Raw genomic sequence first — 25,625 nt, 5'->3', positions numbered from 1 at the left:
AAATTGAACAGAACAATGGTGTATACGAGACGGTGTACAATGTTTCACATTGTACGTATACAAATTATAGTATCTCTTAGAATGTAACAAACAGGGCTATAAACACCTGCGATGTAGCAAGAAACAATAAACTTTTATAGAAAGGAACTACGCGTGGCAACCGAGTACGGTATACTCTCGTCACGACGACAGAAAGTATCGTACGTGCTGGCATTCAAATCACCAGGAAAAGAGGTCGTTCCGATACTACGAGAAGGTAAAGTAATCGACGCTGAAAAATTATTATTGACCGCTATATTGTTTTTCTTTCACCACAGTGTAGAGAACGTTTTACGAGTATTGCTGATGCAGAACCATCGCTCGCTGAACAAATAAACGCGATTTGCAATTGATTTGCGAATACCGAATTGGTTTTCTGTTAAAAACAAGGAGAACGAATGAAATATATTTCATTTATCTACAGAATCTTCTTTCCGTCTACCATGGTAGAATTGAAAATTATCTACAAAGTAATTTTCTGTCGCGAGGGAAGATTAACGACATCAAAACAGGTATGCAAATACCGTTGAGCCCGTCAGAAAAGAAACTCTTAATGATGCCTGGAACCAGTATTGTCAGAGAAACGTTTGAGTTTCAGTTGTACAAATTCTAACGGAAGAGCCACAGAATCATGATGGTGCTAACGTTCAGAAATAAAAGTCACGCAGAATCTTTCGAATGATTCTTGAAATTTGAAACCACCTACGTGGATAATTTTTTAAGTATCCGCACCCTTGGAATCATTCGAAAAGCTCTTCTCCAAAAGCGGCATACGATCGAAAATCATTATTCCTGATTCTTGTTAATTATTCATTCGCTACGTTCAATGTACACACCTGTAATTATTCCTTTCCCATTTCAAGCAACTGATACGAAGCAAATAACAGAACCGAAACGGTAATATTCGTTTACAAATCACCGGTTAGCTCGGGGGTCAGTTGTTTAATAAATGCCTATAACTTATGCATCGCGGTAGAAGAATACTATTCGCAATTGGGAATCGGTGGAGCGTTAAAAGTATCTTCCAAGATCTTTAGAAGGAAAGTACAGTTATACGAGCCTCGAATCGCACAGGTTTTATCTCAAGCCAGGTGCATCCGTCTTATCGAAAAGTTATCGAAAAGCACACTAAACGAAAAAATTAATTCTAGAAATTAGAAAGACTATTAGAGCCAATGGTATGAAAATAATTGACATAAGAAATTACAGAATCTAAAGTAATTTGGACATTCCTTTCTCTATTTTAATTATAATGTCAAGATCTTCTGCAAAGTACTTGTGAGATCAACCTGCTGACCTAGAAGATAAAACAAAGGCTAGACTATATAAAATGTTACAAAAAAAAAGAAGCAAGTTTTGAAACGAGCGATGGCACTCGATAGGCTGGACACAGTTCATCGAGCGTCGTCGAGTCGCTTGAAATTCCGGTCACGTAGCGAAGTGACATGAACCGTAGAGAGGATGACATGGCTCTGACCATTTCGTTCGTAACGATCCCCCGACGTGCTATTATGCAAGCGTAACCTCAACTTCGACCATGTCCCGAGATTACGTGCGCAACTATACCATGCGTTACTTTTAAACCCCCGTTTCTATCCGAGGACATTGAACGTACCGGACGCGGCGAATATACTTTAACCCTTTCGCGAACACATGGAAATTTTGGGAAATTGTTTGAAAAATTGAGTGAAAGAATTTTTGAAAAGAAGCACTGATAATAATGCCGAGTGCAGTTCACGTTTGAATAATAAAGGAACGGGATATCGCATAAATTCTGTTAACCAGAGCATCGTGAGATCCCGGATATGAAGCGCGGTTAATAAATTATCAAAGTGTACACTGGTATCGAGATCTCGAAACGATAGCAAAGTGCAGCTATCGCGCAACTATCGATACTCTGAAACGGCAAACATTCGAATAATATTAGATTGTTGGATATAAAATGACGGATTTTGAAACAATCTAATTGGTCGATTCATTATTTTCTCCAATGAAAACCCAGCGATTTTGTATCAAGAAGCGTGTACGAAAGTGCATCGAATCTTTTTGAGATTTGTAAGCGACTCCTCGTGATCGAACGATATGGTAATGAAATGACACGGCAAACTACCATGCAAAAGGAAAATCGTACGTGTTCAAGCGCCATGAACGAGCCTGTTAACTTCAATCACGGTTACATAGATTCCGCGCAAGTACCTTCAAACTACAAGCTAATATCAAGACGATCAATTACTTAATTGAACCGTAATTCTATGTTTAAAACTGCGCTTGCCCATCGATACTTGCGCTACCCCGTACCTGTACCATGGAGCGATCTTTCTTATCAAGATATTGCTTACACGAAATAGTTTCATTTAATTACCATTACAGATCACTTGGAATATTCAACAGGGTGAAGGTGTAAATATCAGGAATATAACTATCGATCTAATATTTTACTTTATGAAATTTTAAAACGATAGATATTTGTGGATGAAATGGACAATTGAATAATTGTCGACGATTTCGAAGATGAACGTCATTTCAGATCCCTAGCCTGTGTACTTTAACCTCATCGTAGCAGGAAGGTATGTCAGGTAATGTATCTTAACCAGGATATGCCCTGCAGTACAATGGGTGCACCCTTCGCCTGAAAATCGTTTGGTGAGAAGAGGTAGGTTATCCGGTTTCATCTTCGCGAACCTTATCTCTTCAAGATCGTGCTACTGTCCTCCGCGTGCAGGCCTTTTTCGTGACAGCCATTCTACAACTCCCTTCTGTTCCCTTCACCCATTCTCCTACATACAGATTTCTATACACCCGCTCGAATTTCAACGTATTAACCGAAATAGACGAAATTTCAAATCAACTCTCAAAGTTACATATCCCAGCAAACTTTTCAGGTCCAAAAATTTGTCTGAAAATATATAAATTAAATAACGCAAGTTCAAATACGTATCTCGAAAGACTTTGTTTAATTTCGCAAAGATGAAAAGTGTCGGCGCGGCGTTCAGGCGACAGATCTCTCCCACATCCGGAAGAATTTCTTGGGAACTCGAGGAAGCAAACACAAAAGGCGATATGTGGGTACATTCGTAATACCACTATTGTCAAATATCGCCGCGGCTTATCTTCGTCACGTTTCTGTACGACGACAGGAATGGACACTGCCTTTCGACTATGCGGAAGAGAAGAAGACGAACGAAAGGCTGGCTGGTGTGGCGCGATGGAGGCAGAGTGTGCAGAGGCTAGAAAGGAACCGCAGCACCGAGCCAGAGAGTGCATCACTGACACCGGAAACTAGGGGAGCCTGCCTGCGTAACAGCCCCCATAACGCCCTACCTATTAAATACCGACGCTTAACAGTGTTTCTCAACCTTCGTTTCGCCGAAATGATCGAAAGAAATTTCACGGATAACATCGCCTGTAAATATTTGAAAAGAGGCGAAAAATGAAAACCGATAACGAGTGATAACAACTGATATCCTTATCGTAAAATTTCAATTCCAGAATGATGGCAAATAAGTTTGCAAGCTCTCTTCGAAATTTCTTCATAAAGAAAATGTGATAACAAATCTGCATGTTTTGTATAAAATGTGTCCCACTGACAGAGAGAAAGTTTCAAAGCAAATGCGGTTGAATAATCCACCGTGGAGCTAGTTTCCGATGAAGATCCACAGTACCGTGCGAGAGAGAGTTGATTAATGAGGTATAATTAAAATAGAGCGCGGTAATTTCGCATCGTCCGTGTTCGTAGCCGTGTACACGTCGAATTATTTATTTCCAGAGGATTTAGTTCATCAATTGTCTCGTTCTTTTGCGATTCACTAACGTAATAATGCCGTCTACTTATCATGTACGAACATTGTCACACATAAATTTAGTCTAATTATGGCGGGCAATGTTATAACTTGTATAGTCATAATCACTTTCGATACCTGCGGTGTTATTAATGCAACGCTCGTTTAAAGAATTCGTTATCCACCTGTAGTGTCGATTGCTTGAAAGATAGGGAACATTAGACTGATTCAAAAGTTGTAGGATTTATCTACTTACAAGTCCATTTAACACTTTCTCCGATACGTATGAAAGGTTAACATATACTCGATCACTTTGAACGCGTCGAAACAGAAATCAATGGAGATTTTCACCACAATTAATTCCCTGATTGGTTTGAACATCTTTTGTCGTACTTTCTACTCGTCACTGTGTCACAAGGAAAATTTTTAAATTTCTATTTGAAAATGATTAATTTCAAATATTATTATATTATACTGGAAGGACAAAGACTTCAGTCCACTTTGCTCCGTTTGATTTCTCGTCGAAAGGAAACGTTCAACAGAGGATTATATTATCGATCATAAAGCAAGGATCACGGTGTCGGTGCTCGTTACCGGTGGCTTTCATCGAACCTCGTTGAAAATCAATCGACGTCGCGATCTCCATTTTCCATTTATTACCATCGACAAACTTCTGCCCTTTCGATAAAGTCGTCATTAATCAAACACACGGCGTATCAACGATCTTGGCGCGGAAAAAATATTTCAAATTATTCGATTACTTTTGAAAAAGATAAAAAAGAGAAAAGAATCATACATTCGACTCTCAAGATAACCGATAATATCACATCGCGCAGACTAAATTACTTTCGCATCGGTCAGTCATTGTTTCAGTCAAAGGGAGCAAATAAAATCTCGGCGGGTTAATTGAAAAATAGAAAATGAAGGCGTTTATGATTAATCGAAATCGAGGCATGCGGTAGTTGGAGAAGAAACGGACAGTCAGAAGAAGGGAAGGGTAATCGATGGCAAACGTTTCTTGACACTTAATCTCGAACGAGGGGAGGTGGCAAGAAGAAGTATCGTGACTTTGGCTGCGCTAAGAGACTCGAACGGATAATTATTATCACAGGGAGGCGCTTCGAGATCAGGAAGAGAAGAAGAAGGAAGAAATCAACGCGGAGAAGAAGAAGAAGAAAAAGTAAAAAGATGAAATGTGTTGGATAGAAGGCACGTTGATCCAAGATAGACGGTTCAAGGATCGATACCTGTGTACGTGTACTCGGTGCTATCGAACCTTCCTTTCTCTCTTTTCCTTTCTTTTTTATTCTACTCCTTACCACTGTCGATCTTCTGTCTCGATGACCCCAAATACCAATGCACGATTGCTCGACGATTCTTTCCGATATAAATGCTCCGTGTTTGCAATTGAGCAGACAAAAGAGAAGGAGTTTGACACTTTCATTTAGTTTCCAATTACCAGTATAGAGACTTGCACGAGGAATCATATTCCACACTCGATTAAACGTAGAAAGTATGGCACGAGTCTGCTTCTCCGATTGCTTTATCAAATGTACCTCTGATACGATTTCGATTAAAAACTGACATCGAACACCGAACCGCTCGATTTCTATCGCGAGCTTTGATTTTTACGAACAACAAAATCTCGGAATAATGAATTCCCGATTGAATTTTATGAGAAATCAAACGTCACTGATTCGAGTAAAAAATATTCAATCTTTGTTTTTTTATCGATCACGAATTATGTAAATAAAGAAACTCAAGGAAGCTGGACAGATTTCAAGACTACCTACGGATATCAAGATGAGCCTGGATATCCCAACGGTTCACTCTCGTCCACCTACCTTTCTACCGTCTCGCATCAAATATCAAAGCACGCACGTTATCCGGAGGAACGAGTCACGGTGAAAACGTTGTCGACTACCTTCGTATCTCGCACCTGCCGTTGCCAGGACGCCGAGGTATTCTCCGCCGATGGCAGCCGGGCAGCTTCGTTTTTCTACAGCATCGTTCGGTGCAGCCCGACGAGTGCATCGAGAGTGCATCCAGTCACCGTTCGAACGGTAGACGGTGTTGTCGCAATAATTCCTCCACGGCCATATATGTAGTTTCGAGGAACGGGTGGAGATAATGGTAGTGGGACAAATTATCAAAATAATGAGAACAAGAAACGCGGAGAAAAATGTAACTCGGTGCGACGCTGTTAACGAGACCTAAATACTGATTTCTTTCCGCGCTATGTTGAAAATAATTTTTTATACGAATTTTAACGAAACTCATTTACAGAGAATTTCTGGAAAACCCTATTTTCATCTCGAGCGTACGTATTAAAATGAAGAAACAGAGAAGATGGTTTCCCGCAGAGGTAATTCGGTTTTTACGGTAACGAATCGTAAGTTCGCCTGTTTGGCGAGCGCCCTGGTAATAAAGGGAAGTTGCCAGAGATTACCGTGTGCAGGCTAAGAAAAATAAGCAAAACGATCCGTATCGGTTGGAAGCGAACGTGCTTTCGTATTACGTTAGGCAGGATGCAAGGGGGTTTCGATGATAAAACAGAAACGGTGAGAAATAAACGCACCGCAGGAATCTCGGATGCGATGCAAGCGCACAGGTATGCACTGAAATACTGACGCGTGAAAATAGCGTAGCCCGCATCCTGGATCCGAGGATAAAAAATGCGCTACTTAAAGTTTCCTCGGGAACTTGAAGAATCTGTGTACCAGCTATCCGAGGACTTCCTACTCAAGAATTACGACGGCCAATTATAACCCTTACGTTTCCTCCTTCGAGGAAAGCTGGAAATTCGCTTGCGAGCGAGATATATGCTCGCAATTAACACCCTCCGTCCCGATGGATCGGGCAATTCGAACGAGAAATTTCAAACATTAATCGTCTCAACACCTATTCGTGTCTGAACGTTGCACTTCTTCTTTTTGTGTATCTAATGTAAGTACACTGGTTTTAAGTGAGATTTTCAAAAAATAATAACAGAATAGTAAATGAAACCTGTGTATAACTCAAATTATATTTTAAAATGTTCGAAAAATATTGAAAAGGTTGCTCAAACGAATATTCGAATATTAATATACATATGCAGAAATGCATTAATTCCAGATGATGTTTCGAAACGATACACGCCAATCAGTTCAAATTACCGATACTAATTGCCCATAATTGCAGTTGATTCAAGTGCGCCGATAAAGTGGATCACGATTGGGTGTACTTAAAGATTTCGAAACATTAATCTGCCTCGATGCATCCGTCCGAAAATTTGCACAAAGTATCATCTCCTGTCCTGAATGCATACACGCGAAAGATGATTCGTTTCGATGCAATCAATTTACTCGGTGCTTTCTTGATAACAGGGTCCCCGGTTAAGGAAAGTTTCGGCAACAAGTAACGCTTTAATTTTACAGTTGTATTTACAAAGCCCTGGTTCTACTATCCGCCCTGAAAACAGGCTACCACCCTTTTTCACCGCGTTCCGTCACGCTCAAAGACCTATCGGAGACGCAGCTGGCAATCGATAATGGCACAAAGGTAACGTCGACTCGAAACGGACAAACGGGGATTTCGAAGGAGGGTAAAACTCGCACGAACGTGTCCAATATTGCAAGACTACCGTATAGCTCGAATTTAGGTCCGGTAACCTGGATCGTCCTGTTGATCGTTACCTTCCAGGTTCTTGGTCCTCCCCGAACGCTTTCCTCTCCCCATATTCCCGTCCCGCCCCGAAGAAAGAAGTATGGAGGAACCATTCTTTCGCAAACCACTTGGCGCCATTTTAACAAAAAATCAACCAATCCGATTCGGCGTTGAAATTAAATTACGCCCTGCTAAATGGTGAGACATGCTTTCTCGAACGATGGAAAGCACTCTAATTGATAAATACACAGAACTAGCAAACGCGGCTTCGTACTTCCTGAAGATCGGCCCACAAAAGCTGGAAGGAAGTTTGACCAACCTGCAAAACGGTTAGTCCCACCGAAACCAGCTCGCACGGTAATGCTAATTTCCGGCGCAATTGCCAAATCCGGTGAAAAATATTTTCTACTGTTTCAAAATACAATGTGAAAACATGGTTAATGGAAAAGAAATGAATTCTCCGAAGACCGATGAATAATATCTTTGTAATTTAATCTAGGGTACGTTTCTGCGGAAATGTTTTAACGATTCTATTATCCAAAATTGATTTTACACCTGCTACATCTTCATTGTAAATACCCATTCTGTTACATGCATACAGTAAGAACGTGTTTACACGGTTCGACGCGTAAGCAAGCGCCGCGCCGTTGCGATCAAACGGCGTAACGTGTTCCTATCGATGCGATTACACGAGCGATCGTCGATAGGAGGATTCAAAGGTTACCCAAAGAACAAAGCGAACCCTCCGTGGAATCACGGTGTCGACGATTCCGTTGCGACCACTCGTTAATTCCTGCAGCATCGAAGGAAATGCACGAGTGGCCGTGTTGATTGACGAACGTCGCGCACGATCATCATCGGGGGAAATAAAACGGCATAACTGGGAACCGTTTGCGGGAATTTCTTAGTCCGCGTCGCTATTTTTTACGATAATCTCTCCAAGCGTCTATTTCTGAATAACTGAAACTCTAATCGTCACGTAGAATCGAATCGTGAAGAAATTTCTCGCGGACGGATATTGAGGGACTATCCATCGAATCGGTGAATGAAATTTCATGAAAATCACTCGAAAGCTTCTAAAGAAATTTGAAAAAGGTAAAAGGAAGAGGAGTTTCGCTTCCTACGATTCTAATCACGGTAGATTGCGAACAAATCGGTTGCATGGAACCGTGTTAAATGCTGGGAATCCTGGCGAAGGACTCGTGCCGTTTGGTAGCAGGGCGTGGGAGACCGTCGACCAGCTGCTGCTAGATGTTAGTTCAAGGACCATTACACAATGGTACCGTACACACGAACGTGTATGTTACACGAGAAAGTCACGTTTTCGTAGAGCGTCCGGCGAAAAACATAAGGGAAATCACGTTTCCCCGGAAAAGGCAACTGTGATCTGTGTATACAAATAACACTCACGAATGACGGAGAAATTTGATTAACCCCTATACTTTTTACCTTCCAGAATAGAAAGAAAATTTCCTGACTAGGGTAAAGCTAACATTCAATTTGTTAACACAAATGCGAAGAAGTTGAAACGAGTTCGCACCGAGTGCTGGGATTCAGCGAGACCGCGGTTTCTCACTTAGAAATTGCGAAAGACCATGTACCAAGGTACGGATTCTTCCTTGTTAAAAGCGGTAAAGAACGTCCGGAATATGATGTTCGCTGCACCAACCCTGTCGTCGTGATCGTTTTTATTTCAAGAAAAGACGGGAAAGATTGGTGGAATTGAAGGATACGTGGTAGGTTGGTGAAAAAAAAAATAAGACGGTTCGTTTAATGGAACGTTAGCCTTGTAAGCGTGGCTTTCGATTGTTCCGTCGTGCGAGCATGTAATACGAATCAACAAGCGTGTCTACGAAGGGGTTCTTGCTTAGCAGCCGCACAAGCATCGCTGACCGCGTGAAAAATTAATCGAGCCAACGTTCCACAACGCTAATTGCGAATGTATTCCATCTATCCATCGAATCTTCGGATTCGAGCTACCTGTAATTATCAGCAAAAATGAACTAATAGCTAATTGGCCGACGACTATCGGTTCCCTCGAAATTCATTTGCAATTCATCAATTCTTCCCGTTCGTATGGGATAAACGTTCCTCTGAATGTCCCGCCAGTCTATATTAACAAGACGATATAAAAAAGACCGGATGGTAGTAAAAGTCCATCTGCCGGGAGCAACCGGATGGCAGATATAATTCATCCCGCATTAACCAACGACGATGACAACATTGGATGATTCGTAAATGCCAACTGTTGACCGAATGAAATACATCGTCGTATCGAATGCAGCGATGTTTGAATAAGAAAATTGTAACATGAATTATGACTCGATCGCGGTAGCCCGAAGAAATAAGAAGGATTCGGATTTTTAGCATATGATCTCGAATTCTGTATAGAAAAGGAAGAAGAGAAAATTGCTGGAAAATAGGAAAATTCTGCAAGCACGTAACGCCCAGGTTCCCATGACCGTTGCGCCGGGAGAAAAGTTATTAGTCAGTCGGCGATTAGGCTCGTGTAAAGCATTCGCTTTACCGTGGCGCTCATTGCCATTTATCAGGCAAAAGAGTGACTACGTACACGGTGTTACGGGGATGGATGAAAGAGAAAGACAGAGGGTAAAGAATCGAATGATTAATAGATACGATCGCATTGACCTAAGGTAAGAACCAGCCTCTCGCGATATCCTCGCGATGCTCCTCTTGGGAAAAACAAAACGAGCATATCGACGCAGGAATAATAATAAGGATCCTTGTCCGTGCTCGTGTCGCTTGCATAATCCGTTAACTCGATTCACAGTAGAATTCGAGGCCCGTGAAACCGTTTCCACGTGTCGTGAAAACAGCTTCACGGTGGTCTCTTCTCGCCACGAAAACAGCCGTGTCTCTTTGGTCTCATTTTTTTTTCTTCTCTTTTTTTTCTCAGCCAGATTGCAACAGTTCGCGTGTTTTTTTTCGTCGAGATTGTCGGGAACGATAAGAAATTAAAGCGCATCTTCTCTCCCGTATCGGAGCGAACGAACGCTTAATACTTGTGAGAAAACGCGGCAACCGGCTGAATAATTCCACGCTCGCGAAGTCGCGAGGCGACGATTATGCCTGCGGCCGATGAAAGAGGTTGAACCATTCAAGCCTACTTATTCCAGCGAACCCCTTTACCAACGCGTTCTAAGTGAATTCATAATTGCCGTGGAACTAACACAATCGGCTTCGAGTCAAGACGAATCGATTGTTACTTCATTCATTCGCGCCGACCGCGATGCACCTTTTGTCGCCGCCATTCTACCGTGTATCTTACCTTTCGAGACACCGTATACTCTCGCGATAAGCCTATTTCAACCATCCAATTATCGAATAAATCGATTCGTCAAATTCAAACGAACAGCTGACAAAACGCGGGTCTATTGTTACAAGCTCGATAAAATTTCATCTAATCCCTACCTTTCTATTATAAGAAAGTAAGAATAGATCTTTGGAACGATAAGGATTGCTGATCCAATTCAAGCTTATCAGCGAGCAATCGAAGGACGGGTGAAGAATATACGCGCATAAGCACACGAGAAGTCTTCCTGTTTCTCCTGCCTATCGAGAGATCCTTCTTTCTACTAGTCAAGCGAACTTCTTCTCGGAATCTACATACTGCCACTGGCAGAGGATAGATCCTTTCGTGCTTTATAAGGACTCCCGACTGTCCCGTCCCTGACTGACGGCACAATCCTCGATTCCTGCGCGATACCGAGTAGCGTAACGTTGAATCTCAGGACGCGAGGCTAACTGACAGAGAGGAAGGTAAGAAGGAACGGAAGGAACGGATGGACGTACGGTAGCGAAGGTCCTTAATTATGCGGTTTTACGCTATGCGCCAACAACGGAGAGAAAAGGGAGGGACGGGGAAAAGGGTTTTAAAGACGAATGCAAATGGTCGTGTGGTGTATAGGCCGGGTCGGCGCAAGCGACGAGGAAGATCCTGCCCTTTTAGTTAACAGATGCCGCGAGATACCGGCCAGATATCTCTGCTCTTTCTCTCTCTTCAATGTCCTGACCATCCTACTTGACGAAGAAAACGGGACGATTCGAGGAACAGGGGAAAAATATTGCTACCCGTCGAACCTGAAGACCGAACGGCTCTTCAAGATGCTATTCTCTAGCGTGGAACTACCGAGTTTCCTACGAATATGCTGTATTTCACAGTATTCTCGTGTCATCGAACAATCGCACGAGAGTGCAACGAGGTATAAGAAGAACCGATGGAAGAGTTGATTGAGACGAGAGCCGGTTTGCCTAGCAGCCAATTCATCCGAGACAATCTTACGAATTATCAAGGAGCGTAGGTATAAATGAGCGATCGTGCCCCCGGGGCAAATTAACGTACAATCTTTTTATTCTTTCTCGAGAGTGAAACCTGTTGCCGCGTTGTTGGATGGTCGAGAACGATCGTCAAATTGTGACCTTTCTCGGCTGCCTGCCGAGTGAACGGCAGGGGAAGACGTTCGCCAGACTTCAGGCTATCCTCGTGCACGCGTTCCTCGCCAGTTGCATTCATGTGCATGCACGTGTAGCCCCCTGAATCGATGAAAGGGAACGAGGGAACCGGTTGCGGCTCGATCGCACGTCGGATTCTAACCCGTGGTTTCCAGTGTCTCTACCATCCTACCAGATACACGACGCGACGATTCGATTCGAATGGAAGAAAATGTTAATCACATATCCATAGGCCGAAACTCGAGAGATCTTGAACGACCAAAGTGACTCGTGAGAGATATGCAAATGATGAATCAATATCGACGCCCTTACCAGCGAGAATCACATCGTCATCCTCTCCTCGATCGGATCGTACGAAAGAGAGCAGGGATTCCGTACCGCCTACCATTATTATCATATTCATGAGGGTTATGCGTGATATTTAAGAGGGTATACACAAGGTGGAATGCTGATACCACGGGTATAAATATTCGATATTTTTGGGTGAAATGGAAATTGAGCTTCGCGAAAACGAAGGCGATACCTGTGCCGGCTCGCGGACGACGCGTGGTTTTCTGTGAAAGCCCGTCAAGTCTGGGCGAATCGTTCTCCTAAGGAGAGAGAGAAGAGAAAGCCTGAGAACGTAAGAACGGCGAACGTCTGGAGAATTGCCGCCATGCCGCATTCAGAGTATCTGAACGCAAAGCAACGGGCACGAGGCGAGGTCCTCGGTCCGCTCTCGGAAGCGACTGCCAAGCCGACTCAATCGGAGAACATTCCAGAATCAAATCTTTCTACATCGAAAGATATTTCATTTTCATTAGATAGCGTTAAAGATCCATTTATTAGCGCCGTTAATCCGCCGGGAACGCCTTTGGTGTTCAATATTGACCGATATTGAAATTCCATAACAAAAAATTTCAAGCTCTTGAATTTTATTTTTAATTCAAATGAAATATTATTGATCTACCTGGGTTACGTTTCGTGGAACGATATTGATATTTAGTGAAAAAGAAATTACAAATTGATATTTATGAATACCTTGAAATTTTGAGTAAGGAAATATGAACACAATTGAAAAATCTTCGGTTTTATTTATATTTCTAATAAACAATATAATTTGATAATTCTTCACTATTCATTGCTAACTTTGTTCGCTCAATTGCCCCATTCCGACTGCACGCTTTTTCCCGCCTAAGCCCTCATTGGTATTACATCACAGCTAATAGAGATTTATGTTTTGTAGAGAAGTGAAAATGAAAATTCACGCTGTTTAAAATAGCGGTAAATACACTAAATACCAGAAATGATTTTAAATAAGCTTGGAATTACACTTTATACCTATATTTATCCAATGATCCTGTTTTTTGATTAATTAAATTAATAATTATTTAGCTTTAATATATTCCTGACAAATTTCTCATTAATATACGAACGTGGCAAAACAGATTTTGCATTATAAAATTGATGATGAACGCTTTCCTGCAAAATTTATGTGATTTATGTTGCAATATTTGTAATGCTAATCAGCGAGATAAAGGAACAGTGAAGATTCTGTTCCTGTTCAAAATTCTCAGTGACAAAAAACCGAGCTAATCTAGTATTTGTGAAAAAATGTTGGAAAAGAAACGAGGACGCGAAATGCTGGTTCGGATGTTTACGTGTACATAAGAGGGAAGGAAGACTCGTTTCCTGGAAAGCGGGGTTGGGCACCTGTCCCTCAGGGACTATCAACTTAACCGTACCAATGTTTATCGTGGAACATCGAAAATGAACACCACTGTGACCGTAACATAACCACGTGTGTTCGAGAACGCTAGGACACACGTACACTTAACAGTACAATGAAAATAAAATAACAGGAAGACTTTCTCTTCGAACATCGACAAAAGCAAAACTCCATTTTAGATTAATAATTTGTACTTTGTTACTAGTGACATTACCTTCCTGTTATTCAATCTCGAAAATTTCTATGTATTCAATAAAGATGGGAGAAAAACAAAATACTCCGGTACAGTAAGCGTTCGTTTCGAAAAAGTAAGAGAAGCGTCAGTCAGCACGAACCGACTGACATGGTCAATATTTTTGAGACAGGTAGTAATTGAAAGGGAGCACCACGATTCCGACATCACTTCAGAATACAAATTACACGAACGAAATCGTTTTCCGATCATCTGACGCGTTAACCTCCGACGATTTATGAAATATTTAACGAAGAAAACGTTCAAGAAAAACATGAAATGTCATTTAATGTTTAAGCGTCTATTGCGCCGGCGCTCAGCGTTTGTTAGGTGACCTGTTGCCTAGCAGCGACATGTGGCGTACAACGACTTCAAATTGACTATGGCGAGAAAACGCGGAGGGAATACATTGAGATAAAAGATAGGTTATAGGACTTACCAGATACAGCGGGAAGAGAAACAAGCACAAGCAGAGTCAGGAGGAGGCACGCCATCGATGTGTAATCCAATTTTCGTCGTGGCAACATGATGCCGTGAATTTTATCCACACACGTCGAATAGACACACACTCATCGAGGCCCGGGTGCACACACTAGAGAGAACGAACACTTCGGCACACTTCAGTATAAAATTCGCGTACCGTCACTTGACCACGCACATCGTCCGTAATCTATGTCACCTCCGGATACGTCTAGCAAAAGTGTATGCACATTTACGCGAGGCAACAAGAGAAAAAAGCATACGGCAACCGTACACGAACACGACCGCGTCCGAAACACTTCTGGGGTCCCTATTGTTCGCTTAACGCGCTGAAAGTAGTTCCCCGGTGCGCGCGCACCTGCTTGGGACTGATGTATTACTACGCCGTCCTAAGATGGCGGACTACTCCAGCCAATAGGGATTCAGCTCCGATAGAATGGAACCCCAACACAACTTTGAAGTAATTGGCGCCAATGGAATATATTAAATATCTGAATAGTTTTATTTGGGACCTTAATATTGCAATTAATATTATGTTATAAACGAACATTTATAATTTATGAAGTATTTTAAGTTAATATTAAACTATAAACACTTTAACTATGACATCGCACGACTCTAGGCTATTTTTCTCAGCTGTCGTTGATTGTTTATCACTCGGTTTCGCGAAATCGAGGCGTAAATGCAAATCGAATCCCTGATTCTCCGTTGAATTGAAATCTAACGCGTGACGCTTGTCTAGAATTCAAGCGGCAAACGGAACGCAACGAACGTGGTCAGTTATAAAGTGGCAAGACGCCGATGTGTATGAGGCCCGTCGAGCACTGGCCGAGAATGTCTGATCATTAATTAACCTTCCAGCGGTTGATTGCGTGTAACGCGAAATTCATCGCCAGTATAGCAGCCGCCAGGCGCGGCTGCTGCCTTAACGAATACAAATGCGGAATTATAATTCGGTGCCCTCTCCCTCTCTTAAGTCCATTCAACAAGGCGAAGTCTTACGAATTGCTTTCCCCTTTGTCGTCTCGAAACGCACGAGATACGCGCACGAAACTGTAAATACGAGCCGGTCGTTAGTTTTTATTAATGGAACGATTAACCCTATCATCGAACCGCAAACATCTGCCCAAGCGATGCGTTGTCGCGCAAAATCTTACGCTATCATCAGCTATGGAGTTTTCTTTCGTAGCATTGCGAATTTCCAAAGTTTTTTATATTACAAAATTTTGTCCTCTTTAATATAAACTTTAATAGTTCGTTTGCGCATGGCGCGAAGAATTAAGATCTTGGTAAAATCGTCGTCAAGACGACGTAAGATACTATTAAATCGATAAGTACCATGTGAATTTTCGAGAATACCTGCAAAACCATGTCCAATCCTTTGGTAGCCAGTGCAGAAAATAAATTGAACGATTTGAATAAGAAAATCGCCGAAATCAAAAAAAAGATCCAGCTGTCAGGTAAATTCCTACATTAAACGATACTATAATCAGTTTACTTAATCAGCCTTTAATATTCGTGTATTTGCCCTGCTGTTGCTGTTCATTTAGTATAACCACGTAAAATAAAACAATCCGTTAACGTTTATTTCACAAGCAAGTTCCTGATTGCGTACGAAGGTATATAAGAACACGTTTAACCGGAAAGACTAGAGGTTCGAAAAGAAACGTTCGTGTCACATAAGTGGATCTCTGGAAAAAAGAAAGAAAATCTTCACTGGCTTATCGACGCACAGCTATCCAAACGTTAATTATAAAATGGATATTCCAGTTAGCGTTTCTATTAAATGTAGCAGAGCAAGTCCAAGTATAATTTTAATTCACGGTCTTGAGCATTGCTATGAAATATTATTTCTTACTTGATAATTTTAATGTTACCTCCTCATGCTAAAATAAACATAATAAATTGTAAATCATTTCCCTCTCAATTTTATTGTTTAAAATAAATACAGGTCCTTTCGCTTTTCTACTTTCTTTTTCTTTTTTTAACAATTTAAAAAGACAACTAACAGTCTGGTATTAGCAAATTCCTCAAAGAAACTAGTCGTTTTTAAGAGAACTCGTGACATCAATTTAGATAATCTAGGTAATTCTGTTTTTTCAAAGTGTACATGCAAAATAGGATGATCAGGGCATCGCGAACACGAGTTCAGTCACGACTCGTGTTTGTTCTATCCTTTGGCTATTATTATGGAAACAGTCTTATCTTGATTTATAGCTTAATTACCGTTCCATTGCCTTAATGCATATGCAAGAAAATGAATTAAAAAAAAAAAAGGGAAAACGATGGAATTCCACTCGGCTCAGAAATTGATTTGACAAGAAAGCATAACGGGAACGTGGTCGTACAAGCAGTAAATTATTTCGCAGTTTTCTCTGAAGACCCGGAGACTTTCATTCCTTCCTCTCCAAGATCGCTTTAATGATTTTTCACGTGTTCGACATACATACACGATGCAAACACTCTCATAACTCGTAGTCGGATGTGTACGATGGAAATTGTACGTATTGACAAATAGAGTTGCATCCCGATGTGAAACGACATTCCGTAGCCGCGTAAATCCTGTATAGAGAATAGGTGGAAAGATTTTATTCATAAGTCTTGCCAACGAGTAATAGATGCTTATCAAGATTCGTGCAGCAGGCACGACGTGTTAATAACGAAACGTGTATCCTGCGTTCACAGAGGGACAAAGAAAAGCGAATTTCGAGGAGTACGAAGCGAAGAAGCACGAGTACGCGGAGAGTATCGGGTCTCTTAAGCACAGGGTTAAGGAGCTTTACGCGGAGTATGCAAACTTAAAAAATGTAATATTATAATGGAGGAAAGGAAGAAAAATTAAGGGAAGAATCTGTACCTTGCGCGATATGTATTTCAGAATGAGGGAAAATCGGAGAGCAGTGTTCACATGAGTCGCAAGTCGTCGGCTCATGAGAAAAAACGCAATTTAAGCGAGACAATTGCTAAAGCGGAGGAGGACAATGTACGCTTAAGAAAGAGGCACGATCTAATTAAATATCAACGCCAGAGGGTAAGCAACCAGATAACAATCTTCTAAGGATTACTTCGCACGAACGTAAAACTATAGTTGCACGTAAATAATTTCTTAGAGACAGCAGAAATTACATCTGTTACTCGGAGAGTACAACGAATTGATGAATGATAAAATGCAGAAAATATTTAAGAAGAAGGTGGAGAACCCATTAAAAAATGTGAGTCAGGGGGAGAGAAGAATACGTTCTTCATTTATTTAGATACTTATCGTCGACTCGTGTTCTGGCAGAAAATTGTGAAATTGGAGGTACGTTTGGAGCACATCAAAATGATGCAGATCAAGGCGAACATAGTGCGAATGAAGTATCGTTCCATGCGTTCCGATTTGAAAGAAAAATCGGTGTTTTACGCGTCTTCCTTGAAGAACTTGGAGTACGAGATGAGAGAACAGGAAAACGAAATGAAACGTCTACAGGCAAGCTAGGAGTTTGATCGTTCAAAGAAATATTACTTTACAAGATTTTCATAGTGACACGAAATCAACGTGAACATGTTCTAAGCAGAGAGTGAAGGAAGAAGCGATTACGTTAAGAGATAACACGCAGGAGACGTTGATAAAGGAGGAAATTGAAGTTACAAATTGCAGTAAAGAACGAAATGCTGTACTCGAGGAATACAGGTTCGAACGCATGAATAATATTAAAATTAGAAATAAATAATTAAGATAAGTGTTGTACGTTCCTTTTTTTTTTATTTTGATGAAATTCGATGAACGGTAGACGACGCGTGTTAGAACGAAAGACGGAACTCGAACGGTTGGAAAAGATGATATTCCATTCGCGTTCTCGAGACGATTTCGACACACGTGGGAAAAGTGGCGTGGTGTCCACAGAGGACATTACCAAGGACGAGGTGACACGACTGGAGGAGGCGTTCTCCAAGCTTCGCAGCGCGACCGGAGTGTCCAGGACCGAGGACGTTCTGAACCGGTTTCTGGGTCAGCGGGCGACCAAGGATAATTTACAGAAAATGCGACTGGCCACGGAGCAAGAGAAAATGGCGTTAGAAAAGCAAAGACAACAGCTCCTCGCCGAGATGGAAACGAAAAAGTTCTCGGAAACGAAGAACGCGGAACAGTAAGCATCCCCATCCTTCCTTCCTTTCCTTCGCACAACGTTTATCCTACGTTTCTTAACCTTTTTGATTGCGCACCATGCATCTTAGAAACGCGGAAGAAGTAGAAACGTTGAACGGTCAGATCGGTGAGCAACGATCGCGTCAATTAAAGGCAGAAACGGAAAGACAAAGGATCGAAGATCTTCTACGAGAAATAACTACCACGTTGTGGAACGTATGCAATAAGTTTCGAGTGAGTAACCCTTTCTTGAATCATCGATGAAAAAGATAAACAATTTTTTTTTCTTTTTAAATAATCTTAGTTTCAATTTTTCTAAGTTAATTTTATAATTCCACTAAAAATCATCACCTCCCTTGCAGTAATTCGTAATAAAAGTTTTGCTTTTCTAGTTCAAATCTATAGACAGTTGATCTTATCTTTACGACGAGGCGCAATCGGTAATTAGCTTTTGTTGTAACGTAAAGTTTTTAATTAACATACGTTCGTTCAATAAACGCGAAAGGATGTCGCTTTGAATTAACACTTTTCAAGGAATGCGTACAGAAAATCAACTTCCATCGGAATGGCCGGTGTGATGGTTAAAATGGTCGATGGAAATACCGTGTAAATTCCTAATTAAATTAGTAAAGGCAGGTTCGATGGCGTTTACGGTAATGGAACCGCTTCGAGTTTCCGTACCAATTATATTGTCTCTCGGGATTTAACACCCTATCGACGTCCATCCTCCTCGTTCGTCATTCACCAATGAACTTTCTTCAACGATCTCTACCTGTAATTCTCACCTGAAGAAGCCGCTGTCCTACGCATTAACACCTTCGCGTTCGATCGAAAGTAAACACATCGGTAGCACGTCGGGACCGCGAGAAAATCAATTATTGATTCAATCGATCCCTAGAAATCCGTACGTGCCACCCTAACTCGTTAACTCACCTTCCCGATTCTCTGTGTCCTCTTTCAATTCTCTGCTGGGCGTGTACAAACATGGAATAGTAATGGAAAAGAATTCGTCTTTCTGAAAGAACATGGGAGTCTTCGAACGTTAAAGAAATTTCTACTCTTGACCGATAATTCTGAAGAAGAATTTAAGTTCTTCAATCAGTTTTCATGATATAACAATTTTTAGTGAAAATTGCGAATTCAATTTCAGGATATAATTGATGCTTTGCCTGAGGAGCCGAGCGAAATCGAAAATCCTTTGGAACTGATAGATTTGATGAATGAAAAATCGAAGAGCATAATTGATACCTTAGGAGGGCCAGATAAGTACCTCGAAGTATTGAATGAAGTTGTAATTGATAAGGTAATTTTCAAGCTTCATCATCATTATAAATAAAATGACTTGATATAAGTAGAAGAAAGTAAATCCGGAGTATTTTATTCTCCTAATATTTTTAATTAGGTGGAAACGGTATCGATGACAACGACATCAGCAGAGGGAAAAGTAGCACGTTCGAATGGAGGAGGACCGCTTTTTCCACGATTTCCATCCTCAACAACACCAGCAATGATACTTTCGGAAGAAGAAGAAGAGATACCAACTAGGAACCATCTTAAAAAACAAGCACAACAGTTGGTTGACATAAAAAGCCGTCGAAAAGGATTCACCTTTAGAAGATAAATCTGGCTGTACCTCATGGAACATATAGAATAATAGATTTGCAAATTACAAATAAAAATCGTTTATTCTATTTCATTAATCATCTATAAAAAATCCTAAATTTTCGTTTAGTATTGTAAATATATTATCATAGTATTTGTATTATTTATATGAATGCAAACTGTTTTTTAATTTTGTATCAACGCGCACATTTAAAAGAATCCTGCTGGCGTTACCTGACGGTGATCAACAAAGTATAGAAGTAGAAAGTTGCCTTGTAAGGATAATATAGAGTTTTATTTTGCCGACCCTGTTCATTGTAAATTTATCAACTATGTGTATTACAGAATTACAGAAAGATTATGTAGCAGCAGTGACTAGAGATACGGGAAGATTGAACATCATGCCTTTGTTTTGGCGTCGTTGCTGCTAGTAGAGACACTAGCATTCTTAGTAGAGGAAGAGACAAATTAATTCTGATTTAGTCCAAAGGTCGATTTTAGTGATTGAAATCATTAAAAGTTGATAATTTGTTAACACTGTCGTACAAAATCAATTAGAAACATGAAAGAAGAATCGCTAAAGGGTTGGCACCTTATATGGTGGTTGTTCAAGTTATTTGGATTTCCAATAACTATTCCATGGTTAATATATCATTTTTTTGATATTATACAACAAAAACGGAGAAAAGCTGCTCTGAGTGGGAAGGTGAATTGCACTTTGTTACAATTTCGTTGTATAAAAATTACAAGATACTAAGGAGAATTTGAATTTTAGGTGGTCATGATAACTGGAGCCAGTTCAGGATTAGGAGAAGCCCTAGCTCATGTTTTCTATGATTGTGGTTGTAAAATTATTTTAGTTTCTAGAAGGAAAGAGGAACTGGAAAGAGTAAAAAATGCATTAATGAATACTTATGTTGTATGTGTAGATTTATTAGCAAACTTTTTCTGTAAATTTTTGTTTCATTAACTGATTTAATTTTAGACAGTGACAACTTATCCACCTGTAGTTTTGACAATGGACATAACAAATATGACCTCTCTCCAATCTGAAGTAGCATCAATAACAGAAATTTGTGGAAAGATTGATATTCTCATTAATAATGCTGGTATTTCTTACAGAGGGGATGTGGTTAATACTAATGTAGATGTAGATACAAAAGTAATGCTTACAAATTATTTTGCACAAATTGCTTTGACAAAAGGTGAGGTACAGTAAGAATAATTAACAAGCAACATTTTTTTTAAACATTTATAACTTTGCAGTTGTACTTCCATTTATGATAAAGCAACAGTCTGGTCATGTAGTATGTGTAAGTAGTATACAAGGAAGAATTGCAATTCCATACAGGTATGTATATTTTACATTTATGTTTAATGGAATCCTTATTAAAAAGTATTTTTTAAAGAAGTGTACAATTTCTATGTCAGGTCTGCATATGCTGCTTCTAAACACGCATTACAAGCATGGTGTGATAGTTGCAGAGCAGAATTGGCTGATCAGAATATAAAAGTTACAGTTGCCAGTCCTGGTTATATAAAAACTGCTATTTCTCTTAATGCAATAACAGGAACTGGACAAATTTATGGAGGTTGGTAAATAAAAATATTAAATTTTATTCAAATATTTGTCTATATGAAACATATTATTATAGCAATGGACCAAGCTACAGAAGAGGGATACTCTCCAGAATATGTAGCAAACTATATTTTGAAAGCAGTATTAAAGCAGGAGAAAGATGTAGTAATAGCTCCATTTGTCCCAAAATGTGCAATATACTTAAGAGTTTTATGTCCATCTCTTTATTTCTGGATAATGCATAAAAGAGCAAGAAAGACAGCTAAGAAAGAATAACCCTTTTTGAATTGTTACAGTGTACAAAGTCCACTCTAATTCGATTTTTTCTGTATCATGTTTTGTTTGATTTATCGCACCTATTTTTGTATTATTTTACACCGTTGTTATTATCAATTCAAGTAATTTTTAACTAAGAAATTTCGGGAGTGTAATAAAAATAGTTATATTCAAAACTATATTTTATTATGCCACTTAATAGTGGAATATGTTTACATTATATACATTTTAATACTACAAATGTTTTAACGAAATTAAGCACTCTTAAATACGCGGGTCACCTGTAACTTGAAAAGTTTCGTAAAATACCGCTATTTAATAATAAGTAATTGTGAAGGTTTGTTTTATAAATGTAATAAAAATTCTAAAAAGTAAATTACTATAAACTGGATATATTTGCATAAATTTCAAATAAATATAAAATAAATGCTTGAAAATGCTGAGCAATAGTCTTTTGGAGTTATAAGTGACATATAACAATTCATTCAACATATCATTCATCAAAATTGGAGCCTACTTCATTTCTGATATTTTATTTGTTGTATGTTACAATTGTGCAATCACTGTGGTATCATGACAGATATTTGGCTAATACTTCGAATATTTAAAGTATATCATATAATATACAGTGATTGGTATATTTTGTTGTCATGGCAGGATTAGTAACTCTTATTTATATATCCTTTTTATTTATTAGTGATGTTTTGTAATGTTTAATATATTCTTTCATATTATTAATATCAAGTTTAATTAACAATAATATAATTAAAAAGAAGTGTAGTACAAATACACACTTTTAGGTAACTACACTAAAGTATGTACTTGTATGATATATGAAATGCAGATAACATAAAGTGATTAAGCAAGTTTTCGATTTATTGAATTTTGATATGTAAACAAATATTATGCAAAAAAAACAAGAAAGTTCTTAAATATTACTTAAAATATTTGTGACCAGTAACTTCATTCTCTTCCGTTTTATACTGCAAATTCTTTAAAATCAAAGCTGAGTAGATAAATGATAAAAAAAAACACACAGTTTAAATAAATTTTATACTTTTATATATTAAAAAAAAGCTTATATAGTACGTAATGTTTTTTGAAGTAATGGATATCTTGTTTGTGTTCTAAATCGCAACATTTTTATCTTGCTTGTTACAAAGGTAAATGATATTAATAGTTACAAAAGATGTTGCTTAGTTTTCGCATATTTTCCGAGATCTTTACTACAGAAATACTTGAAGTGCATTCTATGTATGTATTTTTGCTCGTTTATTAGTTTTTCCGTGTATATACAAGTAGATGTAAAAATTTGTGAATTGCAAGTCTTTCAAAAAGTTGATATACATATATTAGATTATATAATATTTGTTATCATTGTTCATTCCGGAATGTTTGTGACGTTTATTTTTGATATTCAATACCTTTGTATGTAGTACAAGAGACTTACATAACCAACAAAAGTTATGTTTATTATGCTGATTACAACAATTGCCAAATGACAATAAGGTTAACGTAATATATTTTTTGTTTTGTGTATACAATATTTTTTTTCTTTTAACTGGGCTATATCACTGGGTGAGAAAATCTATGCAACATTCTCTGTAGTATATCATATGCAGTGTATTCTATCTACTTTATTTACAATCTAAAAATATATAATTCTAAATTCAACTGTCCAGGTGTATAGTTGCAATTTCGTATAACTCTAAGAACACTTATAGCAGTAGTTGCTTCACTTAAAGTGTGTGAATATGATTGTGTCTTTTTTTCTGTATTAAAATTAACTGCAAAATATAATCAACAAGATGGAGATCATACACTGACAATCTGGAGCCTTAAAAGATATCATGCTTTATGTTGAAAATTTTGTTTTCTAATCTGTTGTGTTATGTATTTCTACTTTATTTTTTCTTCGTAAAAATACCGTTCATTTGAGGTAGAGTCAAAACATAAAAAGGATATAAACATCAAATGAAAACAGATTCATAGTATGGCTCAACAATTCCCCATTAATATACATGAAATTGTAATTCACAAATTTCTATACTAGGCCTTACTACGATCATATACGATGCATCGTACGGCCTACCTTACTGGTTTTTATAATTTAGATTCTTTCTGTCTGGATAGCAATCATTTCATTTAAATGCCTGATACACTCTCCAGGCACTGATGCTGAGCGCTACCAATGTAATAGTTGTATGTAGAATTCTTCTTCTTGTATCATCTTTTTTTACAAGAAATGTTGGAGATGATGGTCCTAAAACAGCTAGCAATTCTACGTGTGGTAGCTTACTTGTGTCAGTTTCAACCTGGTACTGACAACAGGGATCAAACTGCCAAGAAACTGTATAAAGTCCACAGGATATGATAGATATAAAACCTAATGGACCACAGATATAGGGTTTATCACCCCAAATCAAACCTGTAAAATACATAATAATATATTTTTAATAAATAATAATGGTATATATGAAGCAAAGTATAGGTTTTACAAACCTGTGGTTATGGCTGCAAGACCCGATAATGCTGCAGTCTTATGAAGACAGTTACCTACTGCTATCCACCTGGAGGTTTCATCACCTAGTTTAGATGGTTCAATAACAATTAAATTGCATTCTGACTCTAATGCTCTTTCTAGTTCATATTCGAACGTTTCATGTGCGTTCTCATTATCATACACCTCTCTAATAATGGCGACATTTGCAGAATCATCCCTGCAAGAAATATATATTTAATTTGTGAAGAAGCATTTTATACAAGTTACATAAATTACAATTGCAATTGCATTCACGTAAAAACATAACTGATTAATAATTATAAAATTTATGATGATATTTAAACTAATTAAACATATCTACATTTGCCTACTATTTAAAATTTATTTATATTTGTATATATTATCCAATCATTTGTACTACATTTTATAATCATTATCAAATATTAATTCTTTTGTATGTTATGTAAGATGTTGATTGGAACTAATCAGAGTCTGATTTGTTTGAATACAAACACATTTATGACAGAGACAAAGCATTATTTCTAATGTTGAATGTTTAGCTAACGTTTTATTAAACTGAAACTGAATTTAATGAATAAATATTCATATTAACAATTGAAACATTATATTGGAACCAGGTAGAAACATGAAAAGATTGCAAGAATAATAAATGTAACGCATAAAATAATTGATTCTCAGTAAACAGTGATTTTCAGCTTCACCTTGAGGTGGAATTTTACAAGTTAGCGAAATATTCACGGATAAGTAGAGGAGATTATGAAAGATTAATCTCTTGAATTCCAGGGAATATATGTGTGGTTAATAACTTTATTTAAACATATATTTTATATCATCATAAGAAATTGCGTTGTGTACGTTTGAACTAGATAGGAGTAATGAATTTCGCATGAAAAGCCGAAAATAACTTCGCCTACGAACCTGTCACCAGCTTCATCTACCATCTTTACAGTCAGTCTTCCAAACACTGGAACGTTGGACTGGATGAACCGGAAAAGAAAACTCGAACATTGAACCGGAAGCAAAGATCAGCTGATTTTATTTAAGCATTCGCATGACTTGAGCCGTAATAGTTTATATTTTGAGTCTGTTCAAATATACGCGTTTATAAAATTTTAAACTTTGCAAACGTTGAAAGGGTGACATTTGAATTATTTAATAA

The 25,625-nt window shown here is 38.6% G+C and overlaps 4 protein-coding genes across 4 annotated transcripts in view; 2 read left to right on the top strand and 2 right to left on the bottom strand.

The window, feature by feature from the left end:
* LOC114871706 (neurogenic locus Notch protein) overlaps positions 1 to 14,637 on the bottom strand; it is a 161,052-nt gene extending 146,415 nt beyond the window's left edge. The window contains exon 1 of the mRNA XM_029177932.2: positions 14,316 to 14,637. Coding sequence (XP_029033765.1) covers positions 14,316 to 14,403 — 88 coding nt within the window. The 5' untranslated portion in view covers positions 14,404 to 14,637. The remainder of the gene's footprint in view (positions 1 to 14,315) is intronic.
* A 1,088-nt stretch (positions 14,638 to 15,725) lies between these two features.
* On the top strand, positions 15,726 to 20,106 carry LOC114871730 (golgin IMH1). Its single transcript, XM_029177980.2, has 10 exons — positions 15,726 to 15,816; positions 17,042 to 17,163; positions 17,235 to 17,387; positions 17,467 to 17,568; positions 17,640 to 17,825; positions 17,914 to 18,029; positions 18,130 to 18,486; positions 18,575 to 18,719; positions 19,636 to 19,788; positions 19,888 to 20,106. The coding sequence occupies exons 1-10, from the start codon at positions 15,726 to 15,728 to the stop codon at positions 20,104 to 20,106; spliced, it is 1,644 nt and encodes a 547-aa protein (XP_029033813.2).
* A 345-nt stretch (positions 20,107 to 20,451) lies between these two features.
* Positions 20,452 to 22,318, top strand: LOC114871754 (dehydrogenase/reductase SDR family protein 7-like). Its single transcript, XM_029178066.2, has 6 exons — positions 20,452 to 20,793; positions 20,863 to 21,006; positions 21,073 to 21,292; positions 21,354 to 21,438; positions 21,519 to 21,679; positions 21,743 to 22,318. Exons 1-6 carry the CDS (start codon positions 20,650 to 20,652, stop codon positions 21,940 to 21,942), a joined length of 954 nt encoding a protein of 317 aa, XP_029033899.2. The 5' UTR covers positions 20,452 to 20,649; the 3' UTR covers positions 21,943 to 22,318.
* Positions 22,319 to 22,987: 669 nt separating this feature from the next.
* On the bottom strand, positions 22,988 to 25,484 carry LOC114871755 (transmembrane protein 11 homolog, mitochondrial). The gene is made up of 3 exons (XM_029178067.2): positions 25,385 to 25,484; positions 24,445 to 24,662; positions 22,988 to 24,370 (listed from the first exon to the last, which is right to left on the bottom strand). The coding sequence occupies exons 1-3, from the start codon at positions 25,405 to 25,407 to the stop codon at positions 24,084 to 24,086; spliced, it is 528 nt and encodes a 175-aa protein (XP_029033900.1). The 5' UTR covers positions 25,408 to 25,484; the 3' UTR covers positions 22,988 to 24,083.
* Between the last annotated feature and the right edge of the window lie 141 nt (positions 25,485 to 25,625).

This window comes from Osmia bicornis, chromosome 12 (assembly GCF_907164935.1).
Source record: "Osmia bicornis bicornis chromosome 12, iOsmBic2.1, whole genome shotgun sequence".
Classification (NCBI taxonomy): Eukaryota; Metazoa; Arthropoda; class Insecta; order Hymenoptera; family Megachilidae; genus Osmia; species Osmia bicornis.
This window is presented reverse-complemented; position numbering and strand designations above follow the sequence as displayed.